At 35.2% G+C, this 20,081-nt stretch overlaps 1 protein-coding gene across 3 annotated transcripts in view; it reads left to right on the top strand.

Annotated features, from left to right (window-relative positions):
* Window positions 1-20,081, top strand: part of LOC149533839 (peptidase uncH-like) — a 282,829-nt gene that overhangs the window by 168,731 nt on the left and 94,017 nt on the right. For 2 of the 3 annotated variants that reach the window (XM_089804018.1, XM_089804020.1), the window contains 4 exons: window positions 5,172-5,257; window positions 5,358-5,480; window positions 19,515-19,584; window positions 19,797-19,891. In XM_089804018.1, the coding sequence (XP_089660144.1) occupies window positions 5,172-5,257; window positions 5,358-5,480; window positions 19,515-19,584; window positions 19,797-19,891 (374 nt within the window). The remainder of the gene's footprint in view (window positions 1-5,171; window positions 5,258-5,357; window positions 5,481-19,514; window positions 19,585-19,796; window positions 19,892-20,081) is intronic. The other variant, XM_089804019.1, reaches the window with a different exon arrangement.

Here is a 20,081-nt window from a genome sequence, read left to right as displayed (position 1 = left end):
TCAACCTTTCTTTGATTGAAACCATGCCTTTCTGGATCTCCTCACATTCCATGTCATCCATGATTCTTCCCCAGTTATGCTCAACTATCTCATATTCCTAAGCTACAATCTCATCCAATGCCTTGCTAACTGTTGGTATAGCAATCTAAACTTTCCGGTGACCATTGTCGCTCTCGATTACCTTTGCTACCGTTTTTTGCAATTTGTTTCTGGTTCTCGCTATCACCCTTTTCCTTTAATCCTTGAATATCTTCAACTGTTCGGGTAGTTACTACCTCGCCTCTTGCCATAAGCATTTGCCTTAACCATAGTGGTGCAGTGCATCTCAAATCTGGATTTGGTTCGACTAGCAAAGCATCATCAACAGCCTCGGGTGCCTGGCTTATTTCCTCAATATCAATTGGCCTATCCTCTTCTTCACTAGTGACTGTCACATCTTCTCCATGTTGGTTCTCCAAGAGAGGAGAGTACTCGATGTTGTTGCTGTAACCACTTGATTTTGAATTAGAGCTCACCTCTATCGCGACCCCTTGTCCACTTGTATTATCTTTTTGGCTTCTAGCCTCAATTATGCTCTCTCTTGATGGCGTTGCATTCTGTTTCTTTGTTGGAGGTTCCCGATGTTCTTTACTTTTCTCAACCTCTAAACCTCTCTTCCTATTCTTAACTGTTCTTCGCTGCTGGCTACTGTCCTGACCTTTTTGTCTGACTGATTCTACTGGACATTCCTTTGGTTTCATCTTCTCATAAGTAAGGTGTACCCTCTGACTTTGTAATTTCCTTAACTTCTCATTATAACACGACTCAGTGTGTAGATCCACTGTCCTTGTAACTGCCTCCAAGGAAGGATCCTGATGATCATCCCAATCCACTGGACTCAACTCCATTCCATCCATGATATCATAATCTCCTCTTAGCACATTTTCATCATCTTCCAGTTGATCGGGAATATCAAGGCTTCTCCATCTGATTGCCCTCATCATGCTCAGTGACAATCTTGAGAAACCTAGCTTTCTCACGTGAAAGTCATTGCGTGCATTGGCCCAAAAATCTTCTATAGTAGGAATATTTTTGAATGTATTTCCATGAGATGCCTTGATAACACCATTAAGATCAAATCCTTGCCTTGTTCTATACCATGCTAGATGATACCAGTCTAATTCTTTCTCTGCAGTTGTAAAGGCGACAGGATTGGGACAACTATCATTGCCAATTCCAAATGAGAAGGTAATCCCTGTCTCACCTTTAAGTTTCATCATTTTGTCATAATGCTCAAGTTGCCTAGCCAATTCCATCAAAACTACCTTGTCGGGTGGGTACTTTGGAAGTCTCTTGGGACATACTATGCTTCCTGCTACTATAATATATGTGACTTGCGGAAATTGGATGAACCAACTCCCATACTTCTTAACTTTTTCTTCTGCTTCCATTGAGAGTCTCTTAGCAGGTTTCCCTTGCAATATCCTTACCGTTTTCATGGCAAAGGCGTCACAAAACATCTTGTAATCTTTGGTGTTGTGCAAATGAAGCTGTGGATAGCACTCATGCATCAAACATTGCCCTGGCCCATTGACAATCACTCCTAAGGCCTTAAGTCTAGGATTTTCACAATCTCGCAATTAAATAGAAAAGATAGGACCCCATATAGAATTGCTTTTGATTTTGCAAGGTCCTAAGTTGCAATTCTAAATTTTCGCTTATGATCCTAGCCCTATCAAATCTTCTTTTTTTCATTTTTAATTTTATCAATAAAATAATACATCTAGTTCTCAAATTGCATACCTTGAGCTAAGCCCATCATCCGGCTGAGAAGCACAATGAGATCACCATATTCTGATTTGAAATCTGACAGGGTGAGCCTTGATGATCTGGTAACTCCCTTCTTGCCTTCCTGTAGTCAATTTTGCTTTAGGTGAATGAAGAAAGCCTCCTTATTATCTTGAAATGACTTGGCTGCCTAATCCATCATTATCACTGTGATGCCTTTGTACTGGGGAATATTAAATGTTTCTTCGACCACTTGTCTGCCGATGTTGGCTAACACTCTGTTCCCTTCATAAAAAATGATGGACTTAGTAACAATATCAAATTGGGATGCACATTCCATTACCAATTCCAGACAAGGCAAGGTAGGAGGGAAGGCCTTCGTGTGTACAATTTTGCTCTTGAAAATCTTCTTTGCAATGGGAGATTGTCCTTCCTTCAATCTGTCCTTTAACTGTGTCATGTTCACTGTACCGATGTTGGTATCACTTATCCGTCTCACTTTCGAGAACAAGGTGGTCTTAGGCATCATGTCTTCCTTGTCTTTTTTGGTATTCGTTCCCTTTGGGTTCTTGCTTGCACTAACATCTACCATCCTAAACACTTATTGTTGCTCCTCCATTCTAAGTGATATGGACTACCCTTATCTATCTCCAACCTTCTTTCTATTGATGGAATTTAGCTTATTTCTGCCTCGCCAAATCCTATCTCTACACTTATCAATCTCCAAATTTCAACCTAGGGATGAGACTACCACTTATTTCTACCTCTTTGCTACCTTAGGATGGACTACACTGATATCTCCCAACTTCAACTTAGGGTGGTCTAGCTTATTTCTGCCTCGCCAAGTGTCCTATCATGAAATCTACACTTATCTCTCCAAACTTCAACCTATCAATGGGATGATGGAGTGGTTGATGATGAATGCAAGAAGAATATAAGGGAAACGAAACCAAGCAAGAACAAGAAGTGGAATCTGCCTTTAACAATCTTCACCTCTAAAATGAATAGAATTTTACTTTAATTTTGTCTTTACCAATAATCAGGCCCTTTTCAAGTTAGGATCAAATTTCGGAAATGTCAAGCCTCCTTCCAAATAATGATGTCCTAGCAAAAATCAGAATTTTGACCTCTTGAAATCACCCATATATTTGCCAAAAAATTAGATCTTTGATCATGTATCTCCTTCACCAAGTAAAATTGCCCAAATCTAGGGTAGAAAATCGTAGCCTTTATCAAGAAAATCAGAGTTCACAAAACTACTCAAACAAGAGAAAAATCCCAAATCTACTCCAAAATCGCCTAGGGCAGAAATCACAGCCTTTATGGAAGAAGAGAAATGATGCCAAACAAGGAAAATCTGCCCAAAGAAAATCGTCCAAGTCTGAAAGCTGCCTTCATAGAGAAATTTCGCTCAACATAGAGGTGATGAGATGGAATGAGTAGATGAGAGAGGGGGGAGCCCTCTTATACCAAAATCCTTTTGCTCCTTCAAGTTGGCCAACTTGCCTTGGAGGAGAGAAAAATTAAATTAGTGCTTTATTAATGGCCCATATTTAATGCCATGCTCAAATTTATTTTGCCCATACTGAAATTAACCCATTTAATTGCTGGTTGTGATCAAAAATTGTAAAATAAAATGAGGAAAGCCTGGGAGATGCCAAATTTTTCATTTAAAAGCGTTTTAGCAATTAAAATATCATTATAATCAACTCTAGCAAGCCAAAATCGATTTTCAATTTTAATTTACCAATTTCTTCGCAACATTAAAAAATCTCCTAAGCAATATATCAACCAATTTAATGAAATTTTGCAATTTAATCCACTTTCAATTTTGCAATGCAATTTTCTATTTTTTTAACCAAAATAAATCGTTTTTCTAGCATCCAAAACCGACTTTCCAATTTTTTATTCACTGTAAAAAATTTCTCTCTTCATCAAAAAATCCAAGATTTTCCAAAACAATTAAATCTAAAAAAAAATTCATTTTGAAAATGCTCAAGTCTATACAATTATTTCCAATTTCCAAAATCCATCTAAGTCCAAAATTTTGCAATTTTATCTTGCTGAATATTGTTCTAACCATAAAAAAAAAATGTGGCTTTTGAATGTTGTTTGGCTTAAGGATAAAATTACATGTTTCCGAAAATCATGTCTTGCACCAGGTGAAAATATAAATCCAACCACATCCCTCTTGGCTTGAAGGCGTCCAAAGTGTAAAATTTTCAAATTGAAAACTTTTGGTGGACAACTCCGAAAAACTTGCTAAGGCAACCGAAAAATTTGCAAAAATCCGCAAAAATTACCAAGGCTTGCCCGAAAAAGGGGGTCGCCAAAATTTTTGGGGCAATGGTGTGAAAACCTCACAACAAGGATATAATTAAAACACCAAGAATATGTAGGTATTTATCAATAGTTAACATCATGCATATAGTCTATTTATTGTTTTACAAATTAATTATGAGTGTACAGTTCAGCATTGCGATGGCATAATTGAGTTACAAATCAATATCAATGCACAATCAACTATTTATTTGAATAACAGCAATAGATCGGTATATCTTGATTTCCATTGATAATTTCCCTTTTTGGAAAGAATTAACTTATATATCAATATGAGGTTATGATCAGAGGTTGTATACAACCTCTGACCATACATTTTTAATATATTAGTTAAATTTAACTAAAATAAGTTAAGCAACTTGATAAAACTTGGTGTGCTTGGTGCATAACTAGATAACGAATGCAGCAAAGTATCTTTCGGAATCCCTATATAGGTTGAGAGACTATTCCCTTTTGCAGTGATTTGGTAATAGCTTTAGAATTTGAGTGAATTTTTCTTAGTTGATAATTAGGCCTCATTTGTCAGCAATTTTACTCTCAGTTTCAGAATCTTAATTTACTCAACTATTCAGGATTCAATTCCCCATGGTTGCGCTTATTTAACTCTTTCTCTTCTTCTTAAGAATGTTGAGGAACTCTTGAAAACTCCCACTTATTTAGAAGAGAAAAAATAAAATTATCAATTGCATGTATTTAAAAAAATGTTGGACCCTTTAAATCTCATGTTGCAGGTTGTCTGAATTCGCCATACGACAAGAAACATGAATTTTACTGTTATGTGGTACAGGGACATGCTTTGTCTTTTTCCATTGATTCTCTGTACTTTAAAATTGGCACTGTTCCATTCACTTGTGGACTAGATACTCTTCTCTTGTCTTCTCATTTTGAGATGTCATTGTTTCTGAAAATGTTACCATAGTGGAGACGAATCTTGTATTTTGATCATCACTGTCCTTACACTAGCAAGTTATCTGCTCTGGTTTATATAAGATACGACTTCTCCATTAGGCATGTTGGGTTGTTTTTTTATACATGATTATATTCATTGAAATTGTGATTGTAAGGCTATGGAAGGGCGTTCCGCGAAAGGCTTAAGGGTTCATGGGGTGTTGTAGATGTTGACGATTGTTGCAGCTGCACAGAATATCTGGTAATTTTTCCATTGAAGAAAGCCAAGAAGCATAATGGTTTCTGAGCTTTTATGACATATTTTATAATGGCTGATGAACTGCTAATTGTAATAACTCTAGATAACTAAAGGTTTAGTAGATGCGAAGCGAGTGTGCATACAAGGAAAATCTGCTGGAGGCTTTACAACATTGTCTGCACTTGTTTCTACAGATAAATTTAAGGCGGGTTCTTCCTGGTTTGGAGTGAGTTTTCAACTTTTTGGCCTATATGTTCTGTGATAAAAGCTACATTATCTCATCCATTCACCATGAAATTTTGTGATGCAATAATTAGTTTAGCAAGGTATTAAAACATGATTTATTCTTTAATCATATTTAACCCCTTAGAGATTCATTGTCAGATTTTTAACTTTGATATACAGTTTTAGTTCTTGTAGCTTTTCAGTGCACAATACATTTTTGGCCTTCTAATTTTTAAATTAGCTTTTGTAGGATACATTTTTTTTATAGAAAAAGCCTTCAAATGGTTGTTTACATTGCAGAAAACACTGTCATTATCGGGGTGGTGAGCATGTTGTTGGACCAGCCTATTTTAAATTGATACAGAGTCCTTCAAAAGAGAAATTATGGGTATTACGATTGCCTAAATGATTACTTAAGACTCCAAAAGTGAAATAATTGGAGCTCAGTGCCCTATACAATTCTTAATGCCTTCTATAAGGTTTTAGGAAAACCCTACAAAAGTTAGGGTTTCTGACAGCTACATTACTAGAAAGAGAAACTGCCCAAACCAATAACAGATTCTGCAGTTGCTTCCCATTAACACTGTAGCTCAGCACCTATCAAGTTGTCCCATATGGGTGGGAGGAATAGCTGATGGTCATTGCTTCACTAGATGGTTCTTTATAATAGCTCATAAATAACTTTTCGACAAGTGGATCAAGGTGTTTTCTTGCCGTTTCTTGCTCAGACTTAGGATTTAGCTCTAAAATGTTCAATTCTAGATATATTTATTCAGAAAATGTGAGCATTTCCCCAGCTTGAATGTCATTAAATCCATAGACAAAATGTAACATCTCAATCCCAGCAATGAGTTTCTTCTATGTATAGATGCCTAGGGTTTCTACATGCCAAGTGAAGATCTTTTGAACACGAGAGCAGTTGGGAACCATATTTTTTTCTGAAGGAAATTTAAATATTTTTTTATCAGGTTGCTGAGTTTTTCCTAATGTTGTTCCAATTTTAAGTCAAAGTTGGGTCTGTTGAATTTTTCTCAGGTCTATGTTCACAAATTATGTGCAGCCAGCAAGTAATAAACTAAAACAAAATAAGTTTTTATTATCAACAGTTGTTAGTTAGTTGACAGTTAATGATGGTTGGTGTTCTCAACCTCTGTTGGCTTTCCTATACATTTCCTATTTGAGTTGGAAATTGCTCAAATGATATCCTGTACACCTTGCATATCTATGAAATGAGAATAAAGCTGCATCTTTCTGAATATGTTAGCAATTTATTTGTATTATTGTTTTGTAATTATGCTACTTCCAGTTACCTTGTAAATCTATCAAGTATTTTCTGGTGTTGTCGATTTGAACTTTGATATAATATAACCCATTGATGAACTAGTACAAGCCAACAAAGAACAAGAAGTCCAACTCACATAGGACTTGGTAATTTGTTGGATATCTTGTTAAGAGAGTATTTTGGGGGAAAGTTTTCAGTAGGGAGGTCCCTTGAGACACCATCTTAGGTAATGTCTTTGTCAACAAAGAAGTTGATTGCCTGTTGTGCAGACTGCTGATGCTGGTTGCATGTGACTTCATGATTCTTCAGAATCTTTAGGCAGAGAGGGATCAAGAGAATTAAAAACAATAAATATTGCAGTGGTACCATTAAAGGAACTGAAAGGAAGAGGAAGGATGTGTCACCAGTAGGAGACATACCTCTAGAAATCAGTGCTTGTTTAGCCAATCAAAGACTTGAGAACAAATTCCAAGTTGTCACAAAGTGACAAAAAGACTAGGGAGAAGATTTCTTTGACTAAGAGAACATAGAGGCAATTAAAAAAATTTGTCAAAGAAGCCAAAAGCCTAGGCTCACCATGAAGTAAAATTCGTAGCATCATCCAAAGTTGTAGTCAAAGAAAGGAAGACATTCTTTGAAAAAGTACACAAATAAGTGGGACAAAATTGTGAGGCACCTACTTCCTGACAAAGTGCACAAAGACCTTGCCCTAAGAAAACACTTTGTCTATATAGTCAAGATCAGACAAGGAGGACGAGAGAGAAATCTTGAATTAATTGAGATATTTGAGAATAAAATACATTGCATTGAATCTAAAGATATCTAGAGTCAAGGAATGCTGAAAGAGAATGTGTAGAGGACTCGTACATGGCCAAGAGTGCAACGTAGGCATCATAACATTTAGCTTAAAATAGTCCCTTTAAGTACAAGGCACAAGGATTGAATTGTGCAAGAAGAATGGTGACTCCCTGTGACAGTTTGAATGTGGAAAGACAAATTCTCCAAAAGTTCATGGGTAACATATATGAAGATTCTGTGAGATGTTACAAGATGTGCAAAATTGTTTGGATAGTGAGTGACTAGGAATATAGAGTATTGGCCAGGAGCATTTCTTGTGACATTGTGTGATATAGCCATAGATTGGTTCTCAAAACAAGATGAAGAATCTATAGCCTTATGGGATGTGTGTTTATTGCTACATCTGATACTTTGCATACATAACATAATAATGTAGATCACAATGCATACCAAATATAGGAGTTAAATGCCTTTATTTTCTCATGAAATTATTATAGAGAAGAAGACAAGAGATGGTCAAACAAGGGTTTTAGTTCATCTAACTATGCAATACTATATTCCGTGATGATATAAAATATATTTAAAGGATCTAGCGGTTGACAAGATGGACACAACTATCAACTAGCCAACACTTACAACTACTTGAGAGTGAGAAAGTATTTATTAAAGACAATTAATACATTGCCGGATAATATTATCAAATGTAGTATTACATATTGTATGTTGACTACATCATTCCTCATAAAAGAAAAAGCCATCTTCTAGACAAGGAAGCATTAAGTAATATTCAGGAAGACTATTGACAAGACTGTATATAATGCCTTGTATTGTCAAAACTCAAAGTTCTAGTGCACTTTAAAACTCAAATGGGGGTCAAGGGCCATGACTGGTTTGCATATTCGACTGTCTATGGTTTTGCCATAAAACTAGATCTCTTTGGAAATCTACTTAATAGTTTAGGCGATATAAAACATTTAGAAGCTCTATCATCAATTAAAATGGAGACAGTGTTCCCGTAGATCTTACTTGGAGTTTCAATTGAGCCTATTTGTTGTTCTGCTTGTCTATTGTCCAGAGCTGCATGGATCCTTTGCTGATAAACTCGTTGTTGCTATGGAAGAGGTGGTCGTTGCAGCTGATTGGTGTTGGGTTTGACGGGGCATTTATTAGCATAATGATTTCCTCCGCAAGTGAAACATCCTGAAAGTGGCCCCTTCCTTTCATTACCCTTATTATTCGTACTTGTACTAAAATTACTTTTAACATCCTTGACTTTGTTTCCTTTTGGTTCTGGTTTGCTATACTTGAAATCCTTAAACTATTTTTTTGAGATCTAGTATCAACATCTTCCGTATTCCAGTTTGTTTTCCTTTCATTATTTCGGATGGAGTAATCCTTCTTGATTTTGTAGTCTTGCCGAACAACCTTTTTGAAAGCTTTTTCCATAGTTCGAGGACTGAGAACATCAACTGCTCCTCCTATTCTATTATTCAGACCCATAATGAATTTTCTCACCTTCAGATTTTTATCTTGCTGATATGGTGGTACATACTTCAATACCCGGTTGAATTTCTCCTTGTATTCATGTACAGTCATGTCTCCTTGCTTCAAGTTTTGGAAATCCAAAAGTTTTTGGTCATAAAAGGTTTGGGGTAGCCAACAATTTCTAAAAATGTTTACAAATTTTTCCCAAGTAATCTCAGTGGTTTTAATGTTTAGCTCAACTTTGGTACTTCCCCACCAAGTTGCAGCTTCTCAAGTAAAGTGGTATATCCCCCAAACCAATTTTGAGGTTTCTGAGAAGTTCCTAATTTCAATATACTATTCCATTTCAGTTAACCAAGCCTCTACATCCTCTCCAGACTCAGAATTGGCAAATTTGGGTGGTTTGATTTTCTTAATATCCGCTGACAGATCAGCCAGCCACTATTTCTTGTTTCTTTTTTTTTTTAGTTTGAATGGGTGAAGAGGTTTTTTTATTATATCCAGAGACTTCTGTCTTTGTTCTAAGAGGAGGTGATGATTGTGTTTCCTCATGGTTATGCCCCATCTAAGCTGCCATCTCATTCATTCTCCTTTCCATGTTATCCAACTTTAGTTGCATTTCTTGCAAAATCTGAAGTAACAAATCAGTGGATGATTGAGTGTTTTCACGGACCATATCATGATCTGCAATGTTCTTGTTGCTGTTCATTTTGTTTTGTTTACTAGTTTAACTTGTGAATTTACAAAATTTGTGTCAATTTATTGAATTTATATTTTTTTAAGTATTCCTACAACAAAAAGATTTTTGCGATGCACAAAACACATGAATTAGCCCAATTTATTTAATTAACTGAATACTTTGCTGCTATATTCATGGCAGCCTTACTTACAAAAATTTCCTCTATTGAGGATGTTTACATCATAACATCTAATCTTGCTTCTCAGCATTTAGTTCTGACTCAGATCTGTACATATCCCACATCATCCAGGATTTGTGGAAATGCAGAAGAGAGTTGCCCTAACGAGCATTCTAGTTTTGAATTAGTTTGTTCCCATATGCTGCTTTACTAGTAGGAGTTCACTTGACTCTTTCTTTTTTCATTTGTTGCAATGCCTGGTTTAGAGTTTCGTTATCTTGGGGCATCGAGCAGCAAGTATAGTTGAATTTTGGCATGTTTTCGATTAAGTAGGGGAAGATGGGGTGTCGAGCCTTCTTATGGGGTGTTTTACGTACTTGCATCCTGTTTAATTATCCTAAAAATTTCAGGTTTACATGAAAGGTAGTGTGCCCTAGGTTCAGTGTTGAACCAAGTGCTCTGATACCATATGTAAAAAATGGATTTTCATAAAGAAAAAAAAGACGGTTTAAACTAAGAACTTCCAACATTCATAAATATACAATTGGAATCCTTTTCACATGACATTAATTGCTTTTAACAATTAACTGAATAAACCATAACCTTGTCAATGTTCATTTGATAATAACTATTTTAACGATTAACTAAAGATAACTGCATTCATGATCATCTGAAATAACTAGATTAACGATTAACTAAACATAACTTTATTCATGATCAACTGAAATAGGTGGATTAATGATTAACTAATCATAACTGTATTCTAAGTCACAAGGTTCGAGTTCGAGTTCGAGTTCGACAAGGATGAAGTTCGGATGAAGTTCGACAAGTCAAAAAACTCGAAAAAAATTCGACATTAAATTCGCCTCATGTAATTCTCCAAAAAATATGTTATTTATCATTATTATTGTATGTTTGAGTTTAATGCAAGGAACTTTTCAATTCATAACTACAATAGAAAACATCTTTTCATGTCTAACAATATATCCAATATATAATCAGAATAGTTTGAGATTACAAAATAGATTTGAAATCATTACAACAAAAGATATCACATTTATAAGATATAACCCATAAGAAACATGTGAAATCATGATTACAAAGTTCTTTTACTATCCAAAAGATAGATCAGCGTTTTATACTTCAAAGTTTAGAACTTCAAATAGCTCAAAATTAGCAAAAGTACGAAGATAGTTCTTGTCAAAATATTATAGTCAAAAGTCAATACTATTAAACTTCAAAAAAGCTCCAGGTTATCGAGAGCACTTGGCTGATTTACTCTAGAATCATCATCAGTGTCACTACTTAGCTCATCATCCAAGAAGTCTGGTTCCTCTAGAGGTCCAGTTGCCATGTCTTCTGAAATTCCTTTTTGTGAGGAAGATGTGGAGTCCTTTGCTGATTGGTTCATGAGCAATTTCAAATTGCTACGAACATAGACAAGATCTCCCAACTTTCCGGACAGTAGCTTGTTCCTCTTTTTAGAATGAATGTGGTCAAAACAACTCCAATTCCTCTCACATGCTGATGAACTTGCTCCCTGACTCAATACTCTAATAGCAAAGCGCTGTAGTTCAGGAGTTTGTGCCCCATAGCTCATCCACCATCTAGACCCAGTTACCTCAGCTCGTGTCATGTCATATTGTGCTGCTTGCATTCCAAACATCCCTTCTGCTTTCTTGTATCTCCAACATTGGTCCCTGATCAGAGCTGCAATGTTTTGATCCGGCTCATACTTGCTAATGGCATCATAAAGCCCTACCATAATTTCACTATCACTTTGTCTGTCAATACGAAATAACTTGGGCTCCAAATAGCAAGCTGCTGCATGTAGAGGTGTGTGCATCATTTTCCACCTAAAATCAACTGCCTCCCATATCTCCATGTAGTCTGCTTCCACATTCTTCAATGCTCTCTGAATGGATTCTTTACAACGGTCCATGCTTTCATAAAGCATGCCAAGGCAAGGAGCATCACCATCCACCATACGAAGAACCTCAACAATTGGACCACATATGCTCAAAACCTTTGATCCACTTTCCCAAAAATTGCTGTTTAAAATGATTTGCTCTATGTTCTTCCCCTTAGCACTTTTAGAAAGTGTTGAACCTTCCCACTCATTAGAACAAATCACAGATCTCAAAGCTGCCTTTTCTTCAATTACTCTCCTCAATGTGATATAGAATGAAGCAAACCTTGTGTCACAAGGCCTCAACAACTCTCTCGATGCATGTTTCCTGTAAAGACTCAAGGTGAGACGATGGTTTCTAATGAAATTTGCAACTGATCTCCCTCTATAAATTGCTTCATGTATCCATGGGAACTTGGCCAAGTCATGAAGCAACAAATCCAAACAATGGGCTGCACATGGGCTCCAATAAATCTGTGGGTACTTCTCTACAATCAGCTTCCCAGCTCCTACACAATTCGCTGCACTATCAGTAACCACCTGAACCACATTTTCTACCCCCACTTCAATAATAGCTTCTTCTAATATCTGGAAAATATATGCTGAAGTTTTCTTTTGATCGCTGGTGTCAATCACTTTCAAGAACACAACTCTTTCAGGGGAAGCCACCAATACATTAATCAAAGGCCTCTGACATATATCTGACCACCCATCACTCAATACAGTACAACCTGTTGCCTTCCAAGAGGCTTTGATCACATCTAACTTTCCTGTCACTCTGCCTTTGGACCTCTCCAAAAGAGTTGTTCTCAAAGCTTCTGAAGATGGAGTTGTGTAGCCTTTACCGAACTCTGCTGTTTTCACAACTGCATTACGGAAATGGGGATTCCTTGCCGCATTGAACGGGACAGCACCAGTAAAGAAATAATCTGCCCATGCATCATCAACCTCTTGTCTCTCTATTGGTTTCCAAAAGCTGTTTAATGTTCCACTCTGTTTCATTGAACCTATGGATGTAGACTTGAGAAAACTAGAGGATGACACAGATGTGAACCTAGACACATCATCTTGAATTCTTTGTTTTTTCTGTATCTTTTTTCGATCAGCTTCACTCAAAAGGGTTAGTTCTCTCTCTATATCAGCTACCATTGCATCAGTGACCTTTGGACATGCTCTAACACCTCCTCCTGTACCCCCACTGATACCAAGTAAGTGGTCTCTTGCCCTTGTTAGACTTCCTATAAAATCTTTCGTACAATTAGTACAATAGAGTTTAGCACCATCTTTTGTCACATATTTCCATACTTCAGACTTTGATTTTTTCGGAGCCATTCAATTACAGCCTGCATGATGCAAAAGAAAATTAATATTAAAAAACAATCAATATTTTCTTGAAAATGTGAAAAGGAAATATAAGAAATAATTATTTCAAACTCTGTAATGAAATATGAATAAATACCAAACTTTATTTTAATTAACTAGATACTAAAATAACCCTTTTAAACTCTTATAAAAAAATTAAAATATTCTAAAATTAAAAAATATTAAACTTAAAAACTAAGTAAAATCTAATTGTTTTAAAATATAAAGTAAATACATAATACTTTTTTAATGTTTTAATATACATTAGCTTTTTATTTTATATACAAATAATAAATAATAAATAAAAAGTATATAGTATAAATAAATTAATAATATTTATTATTAATAACAAATAATGATATTAAATCAAACTATTTTGCACTTTGCTTTAAAAATAAATAATACATACACAGTTAAATAATTACGCAAAGGAAATATTAAAAGCTTATGAATATTAATATAATGTTTTAATTTAAAAATTTATATAATAATTTAATATATATAAAATTCTATTGTTTATTATTGTTTTATGATAAATATTGTTATATTTATATTAAAATACAAATCTAATATTATTTGATGATTAAAATCTTAATATTTTATATTAAAATAACCTAATATTGTTTTATTAAAATATTCTATTTTTTTTAAATCTTAATATTTATAGCTTATAAGTTATAACTCTTTATGTATTATAATATTTTTAAAACTTTTTAAAATAAACAAATTTTAAAAGTTATAACAATAATTTAATAACAATAATAATAAAAAACAAAATTTTTAAAACATTATAATGTTATAACATTTATAAAACTTTACAAAACAAATGCAGACGGCAGACGCAGGACGCAGGACGCAGGACGCAGGAAGGAAAGGAATGAAGTTTGAACAATGGCGAACGGTTTTGCCTACCTGAGACCTCTGCCGTCCACGTGAGCCTCCCTCTTCCCTCTGCCGTTCGCGTGAGGTTGAACCAGTCACGACTCACTGCAGCGTCCAGCCTGCACTCCAGCATCCAGCCTGGAGACGGATTTTTCAGCCCCAGCAGCCGTTACAAACAGGCGTTTCAGCCTCTATAGCAGATGACCAGCGGGCGTTTCAGCTTTAGCGCTCAAATGATAGCTTTAGAAGCCTTAGACAGCGAACACAAAACCCAATAATTTGCAATGACGGAAAGCCTTTTTTAACAACTTTTTTAAGTCGAAAACCCTAAAACGGCCCAGAATAAAATAATATTTATGCAAAACGACAACAAAATAATAGCCGTACGAACTTGAGGCGAATTTTTTGATTTTTAAATTTATTTTTTAAGGTTCGCCGAATTTTGAATTTCAAGCCGAAAATTCGGCGAACCTTGTGACACAGACTGTATTCATGATCAACCAAAATAACTAGATTAACGATTAACTAATCATAACTGTATTCATGATCAACTGAGATAACTAATTTAACAATTAACTATCCTTTCTTCATGCAAGTAAAGTAAATGCTTATCAAGAAAAGAAGGAATAGAACATACATATATCATTTGGAGGATGTTTAGCTGGTTGTGCAAGCCTCGACTTTGGTGAGAGGAGAAGCATTGACACAGGCTTAGCCTTCCAACCTCGGACCATGCTTATCCCCACATATTTTATTAAATAAAAAGGCCCTCCCTACCTCGGGATCAGGCTTGGGATGTTCTTAGTCTAGCCACCTGAGCATCCTGGTGTTTAAAATGTCCGCACAGTTATGAAAGAGACATGCTTAGATAATTGGCGCTACTGACATCAAGTGATCATTAGATGGCAAACATGCCTATAAACTATCTTGGCCAAAGGTTTCCAATGGGTTCAACGACCCAGTCACCACTGCTTGACAAGTTTCATTATAGGAATGTGCATGAGCTATTAAGTATATTTCATTTAAGTTATTCATGTCTGATTTCTCTTTTGCTTACTTGCGGATTTATTCCACCTCTTCACCATTCATTGCCATACAGTCAGTGATTCCCAGGTGTTTTGGAAGTTTATGTGCATTCTGCCCTTTACATGTGTTCACCATTTCACGGCTATACTGCCAATGAATCCCAGGTTTTTGGAGAGTTATGAGCATTCTCTACTCTTGATCATTGTTTATATCTTTTATCATAAATTATGGCAAAATAAAACATGTTCTTAAGTTCATTTCCAATCATCTAGGTTCTTATCACACTTAGTAACTCTTCTTCAAGAGATACTATTCAACTCTCTTCATGATGATTCTGAAAGTTATGAATGTAAGAAGGAAATTCATTATAAAAGATAGGGATTATTCAACAAACTAAATGATGTGATCATGGATAATGAAAAGAAGTTCCTATGCCTAGCCGACTGCTGTAGAAATTGTATTTGAAACATTGCAAAGGTGATTCATGACCTGATAAGAATTCGGTATTGTTTGAAGAATTTGCAAAATGGATCAGTTTCCTCTAGTTGCTTGAGACGTCACTTTCAATGCATAAAATCTCTGTTTTTCAGCCTGTTTATTTGCACGACAAGGAATGGAAATCATACTACTTGAATAAACTTAACAATCGACTTGCAGGATATCGACAGAAATAATCAATGGTAAAAATGTAGGGGTTGGGTGTTATGGAGACAAGGGGAATTCTGAAAACGTAACAAACAAAAGAAGATCGGGCATAAGGAATATGTTCCCTTCTCTTTCTCACGGCTTCCATATATGGAGAGCAATCGAAACTTCTTGGTTTTTCCGGTTTAAAAGATTGTGTCATTTCAAATTTGCCAAGTGTTAAATCGATTGGAAAAGAAAGGAAAATAAAAAGGTTGGAAGAAAGAGTTGGAAAAATTATAATTCGATTTATTTTTATAATATATATGTACGTACGTTAATGTGAATATATCAATAGGGTGACATCATTTTATTAAGTTATTATAATATAATGGTGCCATTTTATCTTTATATTTATATGTACGTGTATATATATATTATAATAATATGATGAAAGGTCAATTAAAATCCCTTGAGGTACGTTTTATATTTTAATTAGATTATTTTATGTTTTATTTGATTATTTTCTTAATAGCTCATGCGAGTCCAACAAATGTATCTTGTGTTCAAGTCGTCCGGTCCTTACCAAAGAAGTTTAAGGTCATACCTGCCAATCCTGATGACTGAACTAAGTGACCATCCCATTTTGATGGTCCCGTTAGCAATGCTTCCCCCTCCATCTTCTACTGCAATCACTCATGGAAGCACTGCCGCCATAATAAAAATTCATAATAATTCCATATAAATATTTAAAAAACTTTAAATTATTAATCATAATTTCAAAATCTAGCAACTGCTACCATCAAATAACAGTTAATGATTAACAACCATCTACATTAACAGTTAATACAATGTATATAAATAACTATTTGTTTTACATGATCATGAAAGAATATTCCGTTAAATCCAATGGTTATGAACAAGTTTAGAATTAGGTCAAAATTTTGGGATGTAACACATTCAACTGTACCTTACAACATAGTGGACAACATGAAGAGAATGAACATGTTAATGACTATTTGGGACTCCCTATCTATTCTAAGACAAGCTGAGATATTTAAAAAGGTGTTGGATGGTGAAGATATGCAAGAGCAAGTTGTTGGGAGCCATGAGAAGGTGGTGATGACAAATCCTGAGCAAAAAACTGATGTGAACAACAAACCAAATATAACAGTTCCAAGTAAGGATGTGAGACCTCTTTCTCTATTTTCCTAGTTATTTATGGTTGACTATGGAGCAACTTGTTCTGTTATGCCATAAAGGGTAGCTAACCAATTAGAGTTAAAATATAGGCCAATAGAAAAGGGAGTAGTCCAGCTAGATGGTATGTCTGTAAATTCTATAGGTCTCATAAAGGATGCTAGTTTGACCTTACATGGTTGCCCTACCTTCTCTATTCGGCAAGATATATATGTGATAGATCTACCTCCCTATTTTGGTCTTTGCTTATCAACAGAATTTATAGCTAAAATAGGAGGTTATTTGTCATTTGATTGGTCTCACATGATTTTCCTCACAAGATATGGAACAAAAGTAAATCTAAAATCTGAATTACTTGCAAAGGATATCATAGAACCCTAGATGCCCAGTATGATAAATGCAAACTGTGTCAATTTCTGTCCACTAATGTGCCCTGAAGGTATTTCGTAGTTGCAACAACAATGTCTGTCTCCCCCACTGCCATCATGTCCATGCTACTTTGCAAAAACACCGACACTTTTCTATCTCTCTTATCAAATTATTTGATAAAACAACCTTGCAACATGGCAATACACAAAACATATCACAAGTATCTCTTAGTCACCTCAACTCACTTTCTCATTGCATCCCATCAAACACTCCCACCCTATTTCCTTCCTCATTGGCATAGATCTCTGGTTTCCTTGTCCAAACCCAATCCCTCCTGCTAATTGATCCTCCTCTCGCTCTTTTCACCATCTTTCCCAATCTACTCAATGACATTCCTCACCTTCCTATGTCCGCTGACCCTCCTCACTTTCAATCCCCCATTACCTTCTATACTCCCTATCAACTGCCCACCATCCATCACTTTCCTGTACTTGCCAAAAAACCAACTCCTTTGTTTCAACTAAAACAAAAATAAGTGGATTTGCTAAACCTCAAGTGCTTCTTCTTAACCTCATGCAACTCTGCTCAACCTCAATGACATTTGCCTTATCTCTTGCTACTTTGCCATCACATCCGCCTTCTCACTTGACCATGCTACCATTCTCCTTGGCCTATTAGCCACCCCCACTCACTTTGGTGCATCTTCCATATTAGAAACGTTTTTGCACTATCATATTAAGTATTCACCTATATTGCTACTCTTTCCACATTCCCCATTCACCCACCTCCCCACTAAGGTTATCCATTGTCAGACAAGGTATATCTGTTAAAATATAGGTACATCCACGAAACACCCTTTAATCAATCTGTTGATCTTATCTATAAATTATTAGCCTCTTTGGCACAAGTGCTAAAGTGCATCCACTTCATGCAATCCTTGCCTTTTTGGCGTATTTGCATAACTTGTTTTGCTGTTGCTACACAACACCTCCGCCCTACACATATTGCATGGATGCACTAAGGTGCATTTTCTTGATTGCATTTCATCATAGGGCAGATACAATTAACGTGTCGTGAACCCTTCATCCAATCTTGGGTTGCACTTGTCAACCTCTCATGAGAGTTGAGAAACCTAATTCTTTCCCAACACTCAACCAAAAGTCCTTTCATCTTTCAATCATATCTCATCTCATAATGCAATTTAGTTATGCAATTTTTGAGAGCTCTCCATGCTTGTGCAACTTTGAAGCTATTATCAACATCCTTTTCCAAAAGCTTGAGCAGCAATGAAGTCTACTATCGTTATGTTGTTGAAATCATGAGTACACATACAAAAACCAATATCTTGGACAAATAGTTAAACCAAAGAGACTACAACAGTGTTCACTCGGTTTGCATTTCTGTTGTTTTTGGTCTCTTTTAGTCTTAATCTTGTATGTTGTTTTGGATATGTTGATTTGAGTGTATTTTTTTAGTTATTTTTATTCCTTTGAGTCACATGTCATTGAACACGATTGTAGACAAAGAATATTGAAGGAGAAGTGTTTAAATACGTGCATGTATGTTTGGTCACTTTTCTATTATTCTAGGGTGTTGGTCCAAGAAACTGCTGTGTATTTAATATCTTTAGAGTGGTTGAATAATTTTCTAATGTATTAGATCAATGGGAATACTTATAAAGAGCTACTTAAAAAGTTTGAAATATACTCCTTTTGGCATGGGTGTCATATATATTTCTCCTAGTGTTTATGCAACACTAGTGATGCTCACCAACAGATGCTGCTACTTAGATAATTGATTCAGCTCACGGTGACATTCTCTGTGTTATTTGTTATTTGTTGACATATACTCTTATGTTGATCAAATTCATCCTGTCAAGTGCAAATAATCAAAGCAATTATTCTAATGCTCAAGAAACACAAATCATGGTTAAAAAACATTTTAGAGCAACAAATTTTTTAACTACTTTTTTTCAAGAGATGAGGGCACAATACAGAATGAACAATTGTTACATAGTCAAGGCACAAGACTTAGAACAATATTAGTACTAGTAATTTCAAAATATAAAAAGAAATGCCAATTGCAAATCTTAATTTTTTTGTTCTATCTAAAAGAGGAAATGTTTTCATGCTGTTTTGATTAATTAGAATCTATAAATTCTTGACATTGATTAGTTTTATTAATTATCTCCAACATGTTGAGAATGTCTAGGTCATGCTAATGCTTATTGGTGCCCAACAGAATGCAGATTTGTCCCTGTTTAATGCTCGAACTCATAAGTTTGAATCACATTGCCTTGATTATCTTGTTGGTATGTCAACATATTATTATCTTAACATGTAACATGAGTGCAGAGTACTGGAATCATGTTTTGATATCTATCTAAATTTTCTTATCCATGAGAAAAAAATAAAGAAAGTATTCAAATTTTCCTTGATATTTGATAATCAATCTAATTTTTAGTGTTTATGTAGAAATTTTACTATCATTGGTGGTTTCTTATCATAGTTTGCATGATTTTAGGGGATAATGAAGTGCTACTATTCCAACGGTCACCTATCAATTTGGTCCATAATCTTATGTGCCCTTTGATAATATTTCAAGGCCTAGATGACAAGGTATGAAAAATTATCCTTGGACAATTCATATCTTATCTACCTATCTATAAATAACAAAAACAAAAGTATCAGTAAATTAGTTTCCTAGATAGTGTATTGATGTTCTTGTGATTTGTTACTAAATTCTCACTCATGTTAATATTTAGTTTTTGAGAATTGCAAAATGCTTCATCTAAGGTACACGTCCCTT

Source organism: Cupressus sempervirens, chromosome 10 (assembly GCF_028749045.1).
Source record: "Cupressus sempervirens isolate cs-2001-9-10 chromosome 10, ASM2874904v1, whole genome shotgun sequence".
Lineage (NCBI taxonomy): Eukaryota > Viridiplantae > Streptophyta > Pinopsida > Cupressales > Cupressaceae > Cupressus > Cupressus sempervirens.
This window is presented reverse-complemented; position numbering and strand designations above follow the sequence as displayed.